At 39.8% G+C, this 18,265-nt stretch overlaps 2 protein-coding genes across 2 annotated transcripts; both read right to left on the bottom strand.

Moving 5' to 3' along the window:
- Positions 1-299: 299 nt before the first annotated feature.
- On the bottom strand, positions 300-1,139 carry LOC104428514. The gene is given in 2 exon segments (XM_010041496.3): positions 300-738; positions 741-1,139. Coding segments are annotated over 2 exon segments (363 nt in total). The 5' UTR covers positions 1,012-1,139; the 3' UTR covers positions 300-646.
- Positions 1,140-16,371: 15,232 nt separating this feature from the next.
- LOC104428524 (probable xyloglucan endotransglucosylase/hydrolase protein 23) lies at positions 16,372-17,864 on the bottom strand. The gene is made up of 3 exons (XM_010041501.3): positions 17,510-17,864; positions 17,114-17,307; positions 16,372-17,025 (listed from the first exon to the last, which is right to left on the bottom strand). The coding sequence occupies exons 1-3, from the start codon at positions 17,792-17,794 to the stop codon at positions 16,635-16,637; spliced, it is 870 nt and encodes a 289-aa protein (XP_010039803.1). The 5' UTR covers positions 17,795-17,864; the 3' UTR covers positions 16,372-16,634.
- Positions 17,865-18,265: the final 401 nt, after the last annotated feature.

Raw genomic sequence — 18,265 nt, 5'->3', positions numbered from 1 at the left:
TCCATTTTGGAGTTTAAATTTATCTTGGATAATTTAAATTTTTTGGGCATGAAGTTCATTCGCCTCGGATGTCATTGGGAGTGAGAATATTCACATGCAGGCATCGCCACGTGTCCAATTCAATCCGGAGCCACAACACCCTTTATATAATTTCTTAGGTTTACATTATGTCATTATATTCCCGGTACGATCAACAACGGAAAAAAGCCGACATATCTCGTGACGATCCATTTGACGTGGCCCATGATCGCGACTTCTAAGCCTCATTTCGAATCAATTTATTTCCTAACCAGCAATAATTCGAGCCGAAATGCAATTAATTTCAATCTCCCAAAAAGCATCGATTCTTCTAACAGAAGATTTGAAAATTTAAAAGCATTGATCGGAACCGAGCAGCGACCAAAGCGCAAGCCGGTCAACAGTCAACCGCCATCCACCGGAAATACCATTAACACCATCCGTACTTCCCTGTAATTACAGAACTGCCCACCGCCCTCTCTCTACGGCTATAGTATACTATACCACACGCTAAAAGTAAAAATCGGAAAAAAAAAAAAAAAACAAAAACAACATCGAAATGCGTACTGAAACGAGAAGAAGATCGGCGGGGATCCGAAGATCCGGTCGGCTCCGGCGGGGATCTCGGTCACTCGTCGTCGTCGCCGCCGCCGAAGATCGAGACGCGGCTGTACAGCAGGAAGAGGAGGAGGGCGAGGACGAGGGCGACGCCGACGGGGAGCCGCTGGCGCGGTGGATGCTGTCGGGCTCGCCGGAGCTGGAGAAGATGGAGGACACGAAGGAGCCGCGGTCGGAGGAGAGGAACTGGATGGTGAGGAGGAGGGCGATGGGGAGGAGGAGGAGGCCCACCGGGGTGAGCGCCTCGGAGATCGCCCCGGTCACGGCCTCGCCGCCGTCGCCGACGAGGAAGGGGACGGCCACCACAATGCCGACCACGACCGCCAGGAGGATGCCGTGGGGCGGCCGGGATCCGCCGCGCCGCTCTTCGATCATCGCCGGGTTTTGATTTTGATTTTGATTTTGGTTTTTGTGAGTGGTTTTGCTTTTTGGCTGTTGGCAGGGTTTGGGTTTTGGTAGAGAGGAGAAAATGAGGGGGCGTACTTGTCAAGGAGAACGCCGCTTTTTAAATGCAGGTGGGACGCGCTTGGCCTGGCCACCAAGACTTTTTGGGTTTCTCCAGGTTTTACTTTTTCTTATTATTTTTATTTTCTTTACTTGAGGCATGAAAATTGAAAAATTGGTGGTTCGAATTACCTTTTTTTTTTTTTTTAATGCAAGATGATTAATTTGAAGGGATGAAAATATCATATTTAAAAAAAAAAAAAATCTCTATTTTATCATAACAAGAGATTTTACTGCAACTATGGGACGTAACACATTTTTTTTTTTCTTTTTTTGCCTTTTCATGATTTTGGGTGCCGGCCAATTTGATCAACCATCCTACTAAATTTTTCAAATTTTGTTTGGGTGAATTTTTTTACTACCAATTTTTTTTTTCAGGTTCTCACGTGTTCGTTTTGCTATAAATAATTAGTTCACAGCAAACTATTTACGATTAAAAAAATATGCATGTTTCAAATTAGGAAAATGAATTTATTAATCAAGAAAGGAAAACATTTTCTTTCTCTAGACGTGAAAGTCATTTTTCTTTATCATGAAATTTTTTCCGTAATAAACACATCATTTTGTTTGTTTTATGGATATTGAATGGTTTGGAACCTTTTTTTTTTAAACAATGCTTGTATTGCCTTTAATAATTAGCCATTAAATATGTTTTCATCATTAATAGCAATGTACTTTTAAACATTTTCAAGAATAATAAATATTCTTCGTTCATTTATTTTTGTAAGTAATACAAGCAATCATTTTTTAAAAAGTATTTTCAAAATCATTTATTTTCTACACAACAAACGGGGCCTTAAACTCAAATATTTTGCTTATATACAATCTAATATTAAGCTTTAACATGCTCATTTTGATTTAGATAAAAAAAAAAAAAGCATATTGATTTTGATTAGCTTTTGGAGAATATCAAAGGCGACGCGGATTTTGCTTTACAGGACGTGTTACGATTTGCGTGTATCGTATACTTTATTCACTACATCGCCTTTATGCCGCTTCTAAGCAGACCACGAAGCGACAGGGTTTGAATATTCACGAGGTTAGCCTATTTTTAAAGTCATTACTATCATTTATCCAAATAAAAAGAAAAAAGAAAAATCTTTTGCTCTTGTGTTTCAATGATGACACCTGACCAATTTCCTGCCACGTCGACATCTCGCTGAAAAATTGTACCGTGTTCCGATCGAAGTAAGTCGATTGCAAAGTCAAGTCCGTAAAAAGATTTGAAATCAAAGCACGGGACCTAAAAGCAAAAAAATTATCAAAGTTTAGTGGTCCCTAATGAAACTCACCCGAAATGTAACGTGTTGTAGCACTTGATTTGGACGGTGAAAATCGATATTCGCTTCCCGTGGGCTGCGGACCCTCAATTATTGGTATTGTCATTAATAGTTTGGTGGACTTTCTTTTGATATTCCTTAATCTTTTAATGATTGAAATGGTCGGGTGGGAACTATAAGGGTTGACCACAAGTCAAATGAATGGGGCAGCTAAACTAACAATGAACTTCTTTTGCAATTATACCCCTAGACAGTCTTTAGATTCTCATTTGACAACCATGGACGAAACCGCTTGGAAATTGGGCAGGGGCTTCCCTCGCCGGTTCCACTTCGCACGGCGAACGCGTCTTCGTATCGAACCCAAACTTTCTAGTATCAGAATTCCACGACATGCAACATGAGATTAACCAAACACGTTTATCGTTTCTCCTTCTCGAAAGCTCGAGTTATCCCCCACCATGTGACCATCTTCGATACAAATGTACGGTTCTGTTGACCCCAAAAATAATCTGCTCGGTACGTGAATAAGACAAACACGTGGGGGTGGCACCCAAAAATGGGCAGTCACGTGCGGATCATGTGGATATCACCGTAGATATGTCATCTCATCGATAAGTACAAGGATTGACATGCGCATATTAATTGATGATGATGTTCGCTAATGCCACGCACTCAATTTCCGAAATATGGTGACAGGTAGCTGGTAGTCAATAATATAGGCTGTCGCAATAAATGTTTATTGAAGGGACATTAGCAAGCTAAATTGAAGTTCAAAATCGATGGAGTAGTTGAGATTTTTTGTTTCCATGAGGAAAACCAAGTTGGGCCTCTCTTGAGCCACTAAGGCTCTAAGGTGCTGGACTGTCAAGGATTGTGTCAAGGGGGTGCCCAACCCTTGACAGCTCCAGCTCAATATCTTCATCTATCCTCTGGTAGCTTATTAAGGCCAGCTACCATAGCCCATGCGCTCACCCTTTCCCAAGACTGAATTGGAGCATCCAAAAGTTAGTTCTCATCCACCGCAGACTCCTATAGAGTTTTCTTCTCATAGGGATTGACCCGCTTTTGTTTTTTTGTTACAGGATTGTTATAGATTGCCTTGTCTTTCTTGGTTTTCTATGATTGTATCTCTTTCCTTGTCAATGAAGGAAGTAGTAATAGGTGCTAATTTGAGTTTTGCCCCCTTGATTTTGCTCATTTGCTCTATTTCTCCATGTTGTACATGAATAATTGCCATTACATTTGGTTCATTTTCAGCTGTTCTCAGTGGAGTTTCAGTTCGCATCGGTTTGAGTTTCTATCACCACTTCTTCATCGGAGGTAGAAAGATCAAGTTTGCCATAAAATGTCTTCCAATAAGGACTAGCTTCGCAAACTTCCACCTTTAGCCATGAGCCAAATCGACCTGGTTGATCCTCAGCAAGTCTAGTTTCTTCATAAGGTATTTCAATACAAAAGTTGGCATAATGCCCAATGCGATTGCAAAAATAGCAAAAGTGAGGAAGCCTTTCTTACTTTTAATCTATCCACCACTTTTTATCTCCACAATTAATCACCGAACCTATTTTGAGTGGCTAAATAGGTTGAGCAACACTCTAGCCTTTCCATTTTTCTGAGAGTTGTTGCTTCTTGCCTCAATTTTGATCTCCTCAACTCTCCCCAATCTGGAGGCTAAAAGGCGAATGGCATCTTTAGTAACTCGGGCTCGTGGAAGGCCTATAAAATGTACCCAAAACGCATAGTGCGTAAATTTATAATAGTGCTCAGGTAAGTTTGGGTCTACTTTTATTTACTTGCACTCTATTTTTCTTAGTGGTAACTTCTAGATCGACATCGTTGATTAAATTCCGACATAGTATCTTTAAATTTTTAGGCTATGATATAGATTAAGTTCCATCATAATTTGTTTACACCTTGTCAAGTTATCGAGTTTGCAATTTTAAGACTTTATCATTGATTAAATTCCGACTTGATTTGGGATTGTACAGTGCCGTTTGTATTGAAGAAGTTGATTTTTGTTTGCCTGTGATATCTCTAGTTTGGAATTGGGGCAAGACCCCGGTTTCCTCAAATAAAAATCGAAGAATAACTCTCGATGAAAAATATTTCGTCACGGGAAAATTTCGGCGAAACAAGTTTTCTCTTGAGATTTCGAACATCAATCTTTATCCCCCAGCTCTCATTGGATTTTGCTAAAGCCAATCGATTGGGAATGACTTTTAAATGCTTGTAACGTTTTAAACTAGTCTTATATAAACATGTAGATACACATATAATTTCTCCATGTAGATAATACTTTAGAATTCGACAAGAAAGTGAAAAAGAAAGTCTCGACTTTTACCATCGGCCGCAATGGCTCCGCTGGATAAGGCCCTGCTGATCCTCAACTCAGAGGTGAAGGATTCAAAACTCAGGAGATGTGCTAGGTGTATTAAGTGTGACTCAGGGGTGGTGGGTCCTCCTGCTTAAATGTCACCTGGAGGTTTACAGCGCGGCTGTCGGCTGTCGGCTGTAAGCCAGTTCCTCCAGCACCAAAAAAAAAAGAAAAAGGTCTCGACTTTTTAGAAGTCTGCCCGAAGACCTTTTCTGTGTGTTCTGCCAAGTCCTGGCATTCAGTGGTGGTTGTTGGAAGTCGAGCGAGGGCTCCTAAGGTTTACCCATGAACAAAACTAGACTTTATATGCACACGTCATGCGTAGGCTCAATTAACGTTATGCATATTTCAATGTGAATTTTATGACTTAGCATAAGTTTTATTCGTAAAATCTATTTAATTGTAATGCTAAGATTAATAATAAGAGAATGATGACAAGAAGCGGAGATAATACGAGGAGTTAAGGAGGAGGATCTTATGTAACTTTCAAAGGTGCGGGGCGGATTGCTTAGATCGAAAGTGCTCTACAAAATGGGACTTTGTAAATTTGTTGCCATTTATTTTGTAAGTAGAAGAAATTTTCTTTTAGAGATAAAGTTGGAATGGACCCAAAAGCGAGACAAACTCATGTTTTTGGCTTACTTTATGGGGGACAGAACTAAAAACATCTCGCGAAACCTAACTTTCACGTGTCTTTTTCTTTTTCTGGTTAAGCGAAAGTAATGATTATTTTTCATGACTGAAAGGTCAAAAGGCAAAGGCCCAAAACATGACAAGGCCCATGGCATCATGGCACTGGAAAAGCCCAATCCCTGAAGGACCTGAGGTCAAGATAGCGGAGAAAAACAAACGAAATTATCTAAGACAATGTCAGTTTTTTTTTTTTTTTTTTTGAGCAAATAAGACAATGTCAGTTGAATGCAAACTTTTTATTTATTTATATATTTCAGTTGAATGCAAATTTATATACAGAAATAGTTTACCAATCTTTCGTTGGTAGTTACAGCTGGAGCTGAGAAAATGTAAACTCTACGGGCTCCCCACGGACGGGACGCTCCACTTTGGCTCCATGATCGCCATGTGGCAGAACACGTGGTATGATTTTGTCACCTCGCATGCTTTTGACCAAATGGCTATTATATTATTGATCTGTCATTTCCAAACCTCTATGTCTTTTTGGGTTTGAATTTAAAAAAATAAATAAAGAGAAGATATATCTGATATAGATTATTTTGAGCATTCTCAAAGTTAATCACAATTCTCGAAAGATAGTTTATTTTGCACATAATGTTCTATATATAAAGATTGTTTAATTCAGCAAAATTTATGCAGATAATAAAACAAATTAATTTAGAAATATCTTCTATAACAGTAAAATATAAGACAACTAGTTAGAACTAGAGTAGGGGTGACCATCATGGTGGCCTTTGCTTTGTACCACCCCTCGACACCGGCCTCCATCACCGACGCCTTGGGTCTCGGCCTATAACCCGTCACTTCTGCTCTGCATTTGTGTGGCTAAGGTTCGTCCTCGTTATCGACGAGCTCGAGCTTGCCCGGCGTAGTCGAGCCAATGTCACAAATCTGAAGTCGAGTGTTGCCAAGCCTGAGATCCGAGACTCGCGCTCAATTCGAGCCTCGATCTTGGCTCAAGCCTGTCTCCCTTCCCCTAAATTATGGTCGTGATGCGGGAGGGGAAGGTCAGAGGGGGCGACGATAGAGTGGTTTCGATTTGGCAAAAGGCAAGCAGTAGGGCATGAAGAGGGGATCGCTCGAGATGCCGGTGGTGGCTAGTGGCGAGGCGGCGCCGGTGTCGGCATTGGGTACGACGAGGGTTGTGTCATGTGTGATAGGTGTGACAATCGACTACTGTGGGCAGAGGAGAAGGAGAGAGGGTGGGGAAAAGCTGATTTTTTTTTTTGGTTAGAGTATCGTGTGGACTGTATTTGCCCGTTTAAGTGTCAAGAAGTGGTGACAATAAATGGGAATAGTGTTACGGGATGATTCTTTTGATCAAGAACCGTGCGGCCCTAAAACCTTAAATCACTTTGTTTGGATTAAGTAAGCCTTCTCTCATTCTCACTCTCAAATAAGGGAATTAGAGAGAAAGAAGAGAGATAAGCTCTAGAGAATGCTTATATTACTCAAATGAAGTAGATTACATAAATGAGAGGTAGAGCTCTCTTATTTATACAAAAGTCTCTTTAATTACAACCGTTTGATCTTCTATGCGATCTAATGATAAGTAATATTATTCTTCATCTGATTGATCGACGTTAAAGATTCACTTGATATAATAATAAAGGGTATTGATCATCATTATCTTAATCCAATGATGGAGATCAACTCTATCCAAGAGTTGAGAGCATTAATCATTATCAATCGAATCCGATAGCGGAGATTTGAGTGTTTGGTTCGTGACGATGGGAGGTGGTAATAGTGTTCCTCATCCTGTCTGTTGGTCATGTGGTACTTCAATCCACATGTCATTGCCACGTCATGTATTTATCATGAAAGGAGAGCTGTAAATTCAGGATGAAGCTTGAAAAGACTAAAAGCAGCTCTTGCTGAAGATGGGAAAAAGGACTTGTCGCATGCTTCTACAATCCTGGATAAGGATACCTACGTCTTCCTCCAAATTGATTTGAATTCAAATGGGCATCACGGAACAACTTTCAAGGTCTGGATCCCGCAAAAAGCAACCCGGAGAAGATTAAAGCAGCATTATCTCTTTTGTTGCAAGCAGTCAGCGAGTCAGACAGCCTGTAGAAGCATAAGATGAAAAGCCTATATTTCTAGAAATCTTCTGCTTTGCTCAGGAATAGCAAGACTGGAGGTGCAATCTGTAGGTCTGTTGTGCAGAGAAGCTGATCGAACTGCTCCTTTGACCTAGGGATGGCCTTCAACGGTTGGATTGAAGATTAGAAGGCAATTTAAAGGGATCCAGGATGGCCGAGGACTTGGGCAAAAGTCAGAACTTGTATTCTCTCTATCTTTGGATACTCTCGTGCTTACGCTTGTGAAAATCCGCTTCTGTTACGATTGTTATTCGGTAAGAGGGTTGTGCTTTCTTGTAATTTGCGAGGAGAGAGTGGTTAGTGTAAGAGGTGCTTGTTGTTGTAGTGCTATCTAATAAGCTTTCATGTTGAAGCAGATTCGTCTGGAGAGTGTAGTTTTATGAGATTATGAGTGGATTCTAGCCTTGTTATGACTATTAATTTAAGATAGTGAAAGTAGGCCAAGTGAAAGGCTGAACTACTATACATTTGCTTGCAATTTCATCAATTTTTTTAAACTCTTTCATCAACCATTAGATAGAAGTAGGGAGAATAACCAAAAAAGTCATAAACATATTGCAATAGTATCAATTTAGTCCTAAACTTTTTCTTTTTTGGCCAATTTAATTATAAACCTTTTATAATTGTGTCAATTCAGTTCATCCGGCCAAAATTAACTGGTCAACACCGATGTGGGACGCCGGTTGGGGATAGATGGCTAGCGAATGTTGATGTGGCAAATTTTTTATCTTTTATTTTTTTTAATTATTTTCAATTTTTTAAAATTTTTAAATTTTTTGATTTTTTTTTTCTTTCCCCACCTTCTTCTTTCTTTGGCCAGCCATTGGCGAGGCTCGCCCCCGCTAGCCACTAGCGAAGGCAAGCCTCGACCCAGCCATGGCGAGGTCGAGTCTCATCAAATGCGCGATGGCGGCCTCATCGGTCACCGATGATTGTCGCCGAATCTTGAGGGCGTCCCTGGAGAGGGTGCGGACGGTGAACGAGTTTGAAGGGGGCAACAGGGCCCTAGCCTAGGTCGCCAACAACCGGAAGCGCGAGAGGTTGCCAAATCTGGCGATGATCCTCACTAGCGGTCGGCGAGGCCGCCGTCGCCAGATTTGGCAAGGCTCGGCCTCACCCATCCATGGCGAGGTCGAGCCTCGCCATCCAGATTTGGCGACGGTTCTCGTTAGCGGCCAGCGAGGCCAGCCGAGGCCACCGTCGGCCGGGTGAGGCTCGCCTTTGCACTAGTGGCCGAGGGTGAGCCTTGCCGATGCTCACCTTTAGTCAACGCTAGCTAGCCAAAGGAAGAAGAAGGTGGGAAAAAAAAATAAAAAACTCAAAAAAATATTAAAAAATTGCCACATCAACGTTCGCCGCTCTACTGTCTCCAGCTGGCATCCACGTCAACACCAATTGGCCAATTTCGGCCGGATAGACTGAATTGGCACAATTATAAGAATGTTTATGATTAAATTGGCCTAAAAAAAAAGTTTAGAACTGAATTGGCACAATTGTAATAGGTTTGAGACTTTTTTGGTAATTCTCCCGATAGAAGTATCTGCATCTGCACAACAGCTTTTCATCATGAATGGCAAGTCTTCGGCCAAAAAGTTTTGTTTCTCTTAAAAGCAATCAATTCACCCCTCTTAATTATTTCGTTAGCCTTATCATATAGTGCTTTGTTCGTACAACAACATAACCAAAATCAGGTACCATTGCACCTTCCACAATATGCTATCATTACTTATTTGCGACCTAAAAAGATGAAATGTGATCAATTTGTTCTATTGCTATAGAAATAGTATAATGATAAAACCTTTTTTTATTTCTACAAATTTCGTCTGTTTGCACAAAGGAAAAGAAGTTGTGGCGATCACTCGGACCTATGGCCACGAAATTTTGACCATGGAACGAAATTCATGGCTAAAGATCATAACCATGGCTATGAAACATGTTTTTTCGTGGCGATAATTTCTCTCTTTACCACAAACCACCTTTTGCTGCTAAAGGTCTTAGTGCCACAAAAAGTTCGCCACAACTATATTTTTGTTGCAAAATGTATAATCTATGGCCAAGAAAGCAGATTTTGTGGCCATAGATTTCATTTTTAGCAACGAATCATTTTTTTTCCGCCATTAGATATAGTACAATATTTTGCAAAAAACTTTTGGATGAACAATATTTTGTGGCCATAAATGCTTTATATTACCATGAAAGTATGTTTCGTGTTGGAGCCTCGTCTTTAGCCACGAAAATTATTTTGTCGCTAATGATCTACCTTATCGCCAGAGAATGTGGCCACAGTTCATGCCAAATGACCAGATCTTTCCCCAGGAAAAATTGGCTCCTTGCGACATACTTTATTTTAGTCCCAAATTATTTATGAGGTTTAAATATTTCACTTTGGAAAATTTAGAGTTTTTCTAATCACTTAACTTACTTTTAATTGTGTTTATTTTTTTGTTGAATTATTGTGTTTATTTTTAATCTTAAAAAAACTTCACAAAATTTGGGACACAAGTTCAAGGTCATGGTTCATTTAAATAGAAGAATTTTCAATTCTAAAAAAATTTAGCTTCGAATTGACTTTTTTTGGGACAAAAGATTCAGAATGAGTTAGATGACTGGTCTTGTAAAGTTTAAAATTTCAAATTATCTAATTTACTTATAATTTTTTTTCATTTTAATTATAAAAGAGCTTCACAAAGGATGATCTTCTGAGGTTTTTAGATTATATATCATTTAATTTCAAGAACTTCACAAAGTTCAGAATACAATTGAGGGTCATAGTTCATTATTTAGGAAGAACATTCAAATTCTAACAAAATTTGGCCACAATTAAAGTCAAATGCTTGAGTTTGGTGAATTTAGAACTTTCCAATCATCTAATTTATATATTTGGCTAAGATTTTTTTTTTTTTTTGGGCGGAAAGTCAGATAATTTACCAGGAAACGACTATCCGTAACAAAAAGTCAATGCAAGTTTATTCCTTCCGCTTCGAATAATAATGATTAGTCGCGAAAAAGTCTAATCTATGGTCGCCACATATTTGTTCGTGGTAACAAGTCTAATCTTCTACCGTAAAAATAATTTTCGTGGGCGAAGGTGAGACCTGTAGCCACAACGTTGTTTTCCATGGCAACAGGCAAAGACATTCACCCACAAATTTGAATTTTCGTGGCTATTTTCCAATACTTCGGCCAAGAAATAAAAGTTGGTGGCGAAAAGGTTGACTTTTTAGCCTCGAAATTTCTTTCATAGCAAAAAATTTTCATACCTAAATTGTCGATTTTCTCGTAGAGGTGCATACTTAGAAACCCTTTGCTTTCGCTCTCTTCAGTCCACCTTAGGCAACGAAACATGTAACTTTTTGTCACCTTAGGTTAACATATTGCAACGGAAATAAGAAAATTATTCAAAAAACTCTAAATTTGTTACATTTTATCAATTTAGTCCTAAATTTTTTAATTTTGATAATTGAGTCTTAAATCTTTTGACAATTTACCAATTAAGTACATCCGATTAGTTGTGACGGGAAATTACCGACAAAGACGCCGACCATCTTATGTGGTATGACTAGCATTGACATTGATATTTTTAAATAATTTTTTGAATTATTTCTATTTTTTCCTTTCCTTTTATTTATCTTATCTTTTTTTTTTTTTTTAAGAGATTGAGGGCCAGCGAGAGCTGCTAGCTGACTCAGTGACCCTTGCCAGCACTAGGCAAGGATCGTGACGCCCTTGTCAGCTACTAGGGAGGGCTTGGCAGCCCTCATTCAATGCCCTAATCGGCCACAACAAGGGCATCACGGCCCTCATTGGGCCTAGGCAAGAACCGCGGCACCACTGCTGGCCAAATCAAGGGCACACGAGCCCTCATCGGATCTAAGCAAGGGCTTGCATGCCCTTGCCGGCCCTTAATTTAGAATAGCCAAAAAAAAAAGTATAGAAAGAGGAAAAAAAAAAAAAATTAAAAGTTATTAAAATATTTTAAAAAAAAAATATGACTAAATCAATAACAATTGTGTTTCGTATGATGATCGGCGTCACATCCATAACTTCTTATCAAAATTGATCGGATAGGCTCAGTTAATAGAAGATTTAGAATTCAATTCACACAAGTGTAATAATTTAAGATTTTTTGGATAATTATTTCCCAAGAAAATACATTGCATCTGCCGCTTTTGTGGCTTTAGCTTTGGTGTTTCCGTCGCCTTTGCTGGAGCAAGCGTGACGAAAACACGCTACTTTCGTCAATCTAGATGAAAGCCCTGGCGACGAAACCTATGCAACATTATCGCCTTAGTTCATCTACGTAAGGCAACGTCGTATCTAGCGTGCTCATCTATTACAACAAAACTAGGAAACTTACGTGACAGAATTTTCGTTGCCCAAGGGTCGTGTACGACGACGAAGTTATGGTCCGATGCTACCGATTAGTCACATCGCATGACAGCCAAATGTGACAAAATTATCTTGGCACGATAGAGGTGAATATTGCCACGGAAGTCGCTGAAGGCAATGGTGACGAACGTAAGGAGAAATCCCTGTCGCCTTTTGCCTTGAAGAGGAAAACGTTCCGTCGACTTTTTGTGGGGACATTGCGGTCCCAATAAAGCTCCCCAACCACCGGTCGCAATCTACTGCTCCTCTTACTCCTTTTCTCCCATCCAGATCATGTATATATCTGTATATAAAGTAAGGAAAATTATTCAAAATTTTTTTAAATTTATTATACTTTTTATTAATTTAATCATAAATATTTTAATTTTATTAATTAATTTATAATTTTTTTACATTTTACCTTTTAGATTTATCTAAATCAATTTTGGCTAAAATTCACTAACATCGACACTAGTAGTGCCATGTAAAATGTAGGCATTGACATAAATAATTTTTAATAAATTTTAATATTTTTTTCTTCTCTTTCTTTTTGCTGGTTGCCACAAGCTATGGTCAGCTCACCTCGCCCAGGCAAGACCCAATGTGGGTTAGCTCACCCAAGTCAAATCTGGCAAGGCCAACTCTTGTCCAAACCAAGGTAGCCTCTCCAGGCGTTTGTCGGGGGGAAATCTAGCCTAGCAAGGGATCCCCTCACGAGATCTAGTGAGGTTTGCCTGACCCTTAGGTTGGGTTGGCCATGCCTAAGCGAGGTTGACCTAGTGTGGGCAAGGGCTCCCCTTGTTGGGGCTTGCCCTCACCCATCCAAACCTTGCCTGTGGTGGGTGAGGCTCCCCTCGTTGGGGCTCGCCCACACTCAGTCAAGCCATCGCTATGGCTAATCACCAACAAAAGGGAGAAGATAGGAACATAAAAATGTTTTAGTTTTTCCACGAAGACGACAGGTCAAAACCGCAAATTGCATATCTTAAAAGGCAGAAGATGAATTGTGAAATGTGAAAGTGGTTTTCATATTTTTTTCCCTCATATTTTGCACAATCTTTTTCAAAGATTTTCATGAGTTGACCTTGTTGAAATTCGGTGTTTTCTTTCCTGACAGGACTCTCTAGTTTCCAACCACTTTATCAAGCAAATGTAATGGCGGAATTCATGACGTTGCTCGAAATTGCGTGTTGGTTTTTTTTATCCCATTTTAGGAATAATACTAAATCGCCTTGCGTATTGGTGTTGCTCCCAAGCTCAACGCGTTAACGTCATCTGTCGTTGAACGGCTTGCGTAGTGGCCTTCTCTTCCCACCTATGTATAAAAGATTTACGGGACAATTTCCTATGGTGAAACTTTCCATCCGATAGTATCCCTTCAATATATAGAGAAGCTTTTGATATATTTGGTGTATTATTAATATATTGGAAATTGAGAAGCTGATATAACTGTTGCCCTTGAAAGAGTGACGGTATAATAAGGATAATTGCAAAAAAGAAGAAGAAGTTAAATTTATTATATGGATGCTAATTCAATTCTAAATATTTAAATGTGACCAATTTAGTTTTAAAATTTTCGATGATTTACTAATATAATCCTTCTAGTCAAAATTGGGTGGAAATCGTTAATGTGGACACCGCCAAGGCTGTGGACTAGTCAAGAGAAACTAGAAACAAAGACAAAGGAAAAAAAATTACAAAAAATGTCTACATCAAAGTCAATTGGTTATGTCATGTAGGGTAGCCAATGTCCATGTCAAGGATTTCTCGTCAAAATTGATTAGAAGGACTACATTAACAAATTGGTCAGAAGGTTTAGACTAAATTGGTCAAATTGACATAGCTCAACTAAATCAACATTCATATAATAATTTTATGATCATTTAGTAATTTTTCTCTATAGGTGAAGTCTACAATGCATATTTTCCCAAGTGTATCAGACAAATTTGTGAAATCCAGAATACCAATTGGTGGGATTTGTTGCATATTTAGTTACAACCATATTACCCCTTGTATGACCCACCATTTTGCACGTTTCAATTAAATTCTACCAAAGAAAAGAATGTGGTTCCCCACTTCTTGTTTTATTTTTTTATTTTATTTTTTGTGGCTCCCACTTTCCTTCTTCTTATCTTCTTTCTATTCTCTCTCTTGCATTCAATGCTCTTCTTTCCAAGCCTTTGATGTCTACTGACAATAATGTTGTTTGGTATAGCATTGTCAATCAAGGGGCTGGTTAAAGATTTTCTCATTTTGGTGTGGTCGTAATGCTAAGGATGACGAGGGAGAAGAAATTGTGTTTGGTGGGTGAAACCTAATCACTATGTAAGGGAACACACATTTGATCTTTTGACCCGAAAAAGGGTATTGGGAGGATGATATGGATGATGTTCAGATGGACAATGGGGCACAAGAGGACAACGGAGAGAATTCACCGAGGATATAGAATACTAGCCAAAAGAGAAATTCTAGGCACACGCACAAGAGACACTCACGACCAGAAAGCATCTACTTAGTGTTTTCTTTTTCACCATCTTCAATCCACAAAAGCCACCGGCAGGTCATTTCTATTCTTATTGATTTTTTGAGTTGTTGGTCGGTTCATATTTTTCCTCTCACATTTTGTCTATTCTAGGGTTTCATGGGTTAGTTTGAATCGAGCCATAAGCATGTTAAGTTGTCACATTTCACGGTTTAAAGACAAGTTACAGATATTACCGATTTCTAGTACCATGGCCGCCACCTTCATCGTCACCGGATAGTTAAGCCCACTCATCACTATAGGACAAGCCATTGGTATCAATCTATGGTTTTGCTGGAAGAATAGGTTATGCTTTGTCTTGAATTATTCTCAATTTAGTAAGTTGGACATCAAGAGCATCTTTGTTTTTTGTTTTTATTTTTGATAACCGAGAATCCACCTAAAACCCCTTACGGGGTCACACAGCCCTAGTAGCGCCCGGTGGCACATTCAAACCAACGTTAGTACCTCGGGGGAGACTAGCACAAGACCCCACCATCATGACCCCCCACTTATAACGGTAACAATTGCTGATTTCGAACTTTCGACCTCGGCGATAAGAGAGGGACTCTCAATCAAGAGCATCTTTGTTAGTAGACACAAAGGTGTGGAAAGAAGAGAATTGCTACAAGAGAGAAGATAAACAAAGTGGGACCCCAAGGAAAGAAAAAAATAAAAAAGAGGTACGTCCCTTTGACTATTGAAGCATGCTAAACATAGGTCACAAGAGGGGTAATATGGTCACAATATTGTTAAAAGGAGTATTTAAACGAATAGAGGATTGAAAAAGCGCAACCTAAGTAAAACTAGAAAAAATAATGTCGCTGGTGGATTAACTAATACTCTAGAGTCTCGACTTGCATAAACAAAATATTTCACTTTACAATCATATTAAATATCGTATGGTTTCATGCAATTATTTACACAAGGATGAAGCGGGATAAGATAAATTTTGCGTTGTCTTGTGTCTGGATTACAACCCAATCATGAGTTCGGCTAAGCATCCAGGTCCAAAGCACAAATGGGTAATATACATAAACAGGTTTTTCAGGTTTCGTCTAGTTAGGCTCCCTCATGCCCGATTATTTCTACGAAGGGAAGTTTAATATTAATTGCAATTCTAAACAAGAGCTTTTAGATCAATACACGACTTGTCTATTAATCGTGTCTAATTTGGGTTTTTAGCCGGCCGAAATATCAGAAGATATAAATGAGGATGCATCTTGGATAGTGGTTACCATAATTAGATGCTACATCAAGCTATCTATTTTATAATGACTTTATAATGCTTTACAACAAGTCACGGTGTTTGTTCCCAACTGAATATATTTGCATTTGATGTAGAAAGTATCTTTCATCAAGCTGGCACATTAAAGAAGGACGTGATAGGACAAAGAGAAACGATGATCCGAAAGGAAGGAAAAGTCGTGCCCCTTTGACCAAATGAAAGATGCGTCCGATTGCCCATTTTGACAAATGATGTGTGTGGTCTCAACAGCCTCGTGAGAAATTCTCTGTCGTTGCCCTTACGCTAAGCTAAAATCCTTTCTTCCTACCTTCCTCACCTTCCATTACTTTCTACATAATTATTTATTGAGATAAGCACACGGAAGCTCTAAAACTTACCACGAAAATGCGATTAAGTTTTAACTCTTAAAAAATGAAGTTAAGTTCGAAAATTTATTACGAAAGTGTAATTGAGTTTTAAAATTAAGTCTAATCAACATAAGGAATTAATTGAACCATTTTAACAAGTTTAGACTTAATTGCACTTTCGTGATAGGTTTTAATATTTTAATGTACTTATTTCTTATTTGTTAAAGCAAATCTACACACAAGAGGCAGGAAAGATTTTGAAAAGTATAAAATATCCATTGAATTTCACTAGAATACGAAAAATGGGCACGAAATCCATACTTTCGCTATTATTGAAGAAGTCAAAAGGTACAAGCTCACTGATAAAGCACTTGCTTGGCAAAGACAACGAGAGAAGGAACGATTCAAGCCTAGTTTCTTTTCTTCTTTTTTATATTATTCAACAGTTCAAGCCAATTTGAAGAGGGACTACTTCGATATAAACGAAAGAAAGTACTAAGTTCCTAAGAAAAACGGAAAAAGTTGGTGATCATATTGCATGTGTTCTTTTCCTTCTTCTAAGAAAGAGAGCATTCGGGAGGGAATCCTTGCGAGAAGCGCTTGGTGTCGGCGCAGTAGTTGTATATCATGTAATTCTTCTGCACCCACTTGATTCTCTGTTGGCCTGTGGCGTCGAGTGACTGTGATAGCCAAGACTTGTCGCCGGAGGAGGAGGAACACGAGGAGGATCCCGACGACCCGACGCAGGCCTGCTCATCATTGAAGCCCCGGTAGGAGGCCGTGAACGGGGCCTGCGTCCAGTCCGTCTTCACCAGCCCGCCCCTCGTGGCCCAGTCGTCGGCGTTCCACAGGCTCGAGTATATCCACATCGCCTGGCTCTTCGGGAACGCGACGCCCTTCGACTCGAGGTTCTTGAACTCTCTTATGGGCGTTCCATCGACAGAGAAGCTGCACGAGAATAATCAAACAAATTAGGAACTGAAACTCATCCGTAATTAGTTTCATTTTGATAAAGGGCGAGAGCTGTGTTGGCTACATGATGCTTTGAGGGTTCCACAGGATGGAGTAGGTGTGGAAGTCCTTGGTGGGGTCGAACCAGAGATGGAACTGTTGTTCTCTGTTTCCTTTTCCTTGCGTGAAAACGTTCGTATGGAGGGTGTACGGGTCGCCGCTCAGGTTACCGAGAAACTCGAAGTCGATTTCGTCGTGCGCAGAACCCAAAGAAGAAAGCTGCAAAAAGACAAAAAAAAAAAAAAAAAAAGGGGTTTAGAGATCACATCCGTCTCCCTTGGAACGATGTCCTATTCGATGCACGTAGACACGGGACAACTTGCGTAAATTGACCACGGAGATTAACCAAGTAAAGTTGTTCAAATTATGTGAACAAGACACGAACTTGCAAAATCGAGAGGCATGGTATTCATGGGCTTACGTAATAGGCGGTGACGGTGCCGGCGGAGTTCCCAGGCACGAGTTTGAGCTGCATGTCAATCTTCCCGAACAAGTATTGCTTCTTGGACCGGAAGCCCGACCCCGACGTCTTGTCCAGGGACAGCGTGAGGAGCTGGCCACTGCTGGGTATCTGCGCACGGCCATCACCCCACGTGATGTCGAAGTCCTTGTTGAAGTTGCCGGAGGCCGCCGCGGCCGCCACCAAGAGGCCAAGGGCAACCAGTGCCATGGCCATCTTATTCGAAAGGACGCCTTGAAAAGCCATGGCTTTTTGAAATTAAGGAGAGGAATTGGCCAATTGGGTGTGCCGCTGGACTGCATGGAAATGATGGGCAGGGACGCATATTTATAGTGGAATCGAGAGGAGAGAGAGTTGGTAAGCATCACAGGGTCCATCTCCCCTGTATTATTGAGGGGGTTTTGATCTTTGTCTGTCTAAAGGAAAACAAAATATGAGGACCATTATGTGATTGGGGCGTGCTTACAATTGAAACCCGCAAATACATTAAAGAGATTATTTCAGTACCATCACATCATCCACCTAATAATTTAAGCGTATATTTCATATTATTAAGTTAAAACTAGTACCTTTTCTATTAGGAGGAAATTTTATTTAGATGGGTGAAATTCAAGTTATTAAATATCCAACAATCGCGTAGGCCAACGTAAGAAGCCAGTCGAACTTATCAATGTCATCTCAGAGTTTTGTAATTTGTGGCATATAACATCGGCACGT

This window comes from Eucalyptus grandis, chromosome 2 (assembly GCF_016545825.1).
Source record: "Eucalyptus grandis isolate ANBG69807.140 chromosome 2, ASM1654582v1, whole genome shotgun sequence".
NCBI classification, from domain to species: Eukaryota; Viridiplantae; Streptophyta; class Magnoliopsida; order Myrtales; family Myrtaceae; genus Eucalyptus; species Eucalyptus grandis.
Note: the sequence above shows the minus strand (reverse complement) of the source record. Positions and strands in the feature narration are given on the sequence as shown.

What these genes read in the sequence shown, in the direction of transcription:
- LOC104428524 (XM_010041501.3), bottom strand. Translation starts at nt 17,794, where the DNA reads ATGGCTTTTCAAGGCGTCCTTTCGAATAAGATGGCCATGGCACTGGTT. An exon ending in GCACCGTCACCGCCTATTAC is followed by an intron (nt 17,308 to 17,509) that starts GTAAGCCCATGA and finishes GTCTTTTTGCAG; the next exon opens with CTTTCTTCTTTGGGTTCTGC. An exon ending in TGGAACCCTCAAAGCATCAT is followed by an intron (nt 17,026 to 17,113) that starts GTAGCCAACACA and finishes ATTCTCGTGCAG; the next exon opens with CTTCTCTGTCGATGGAACGC.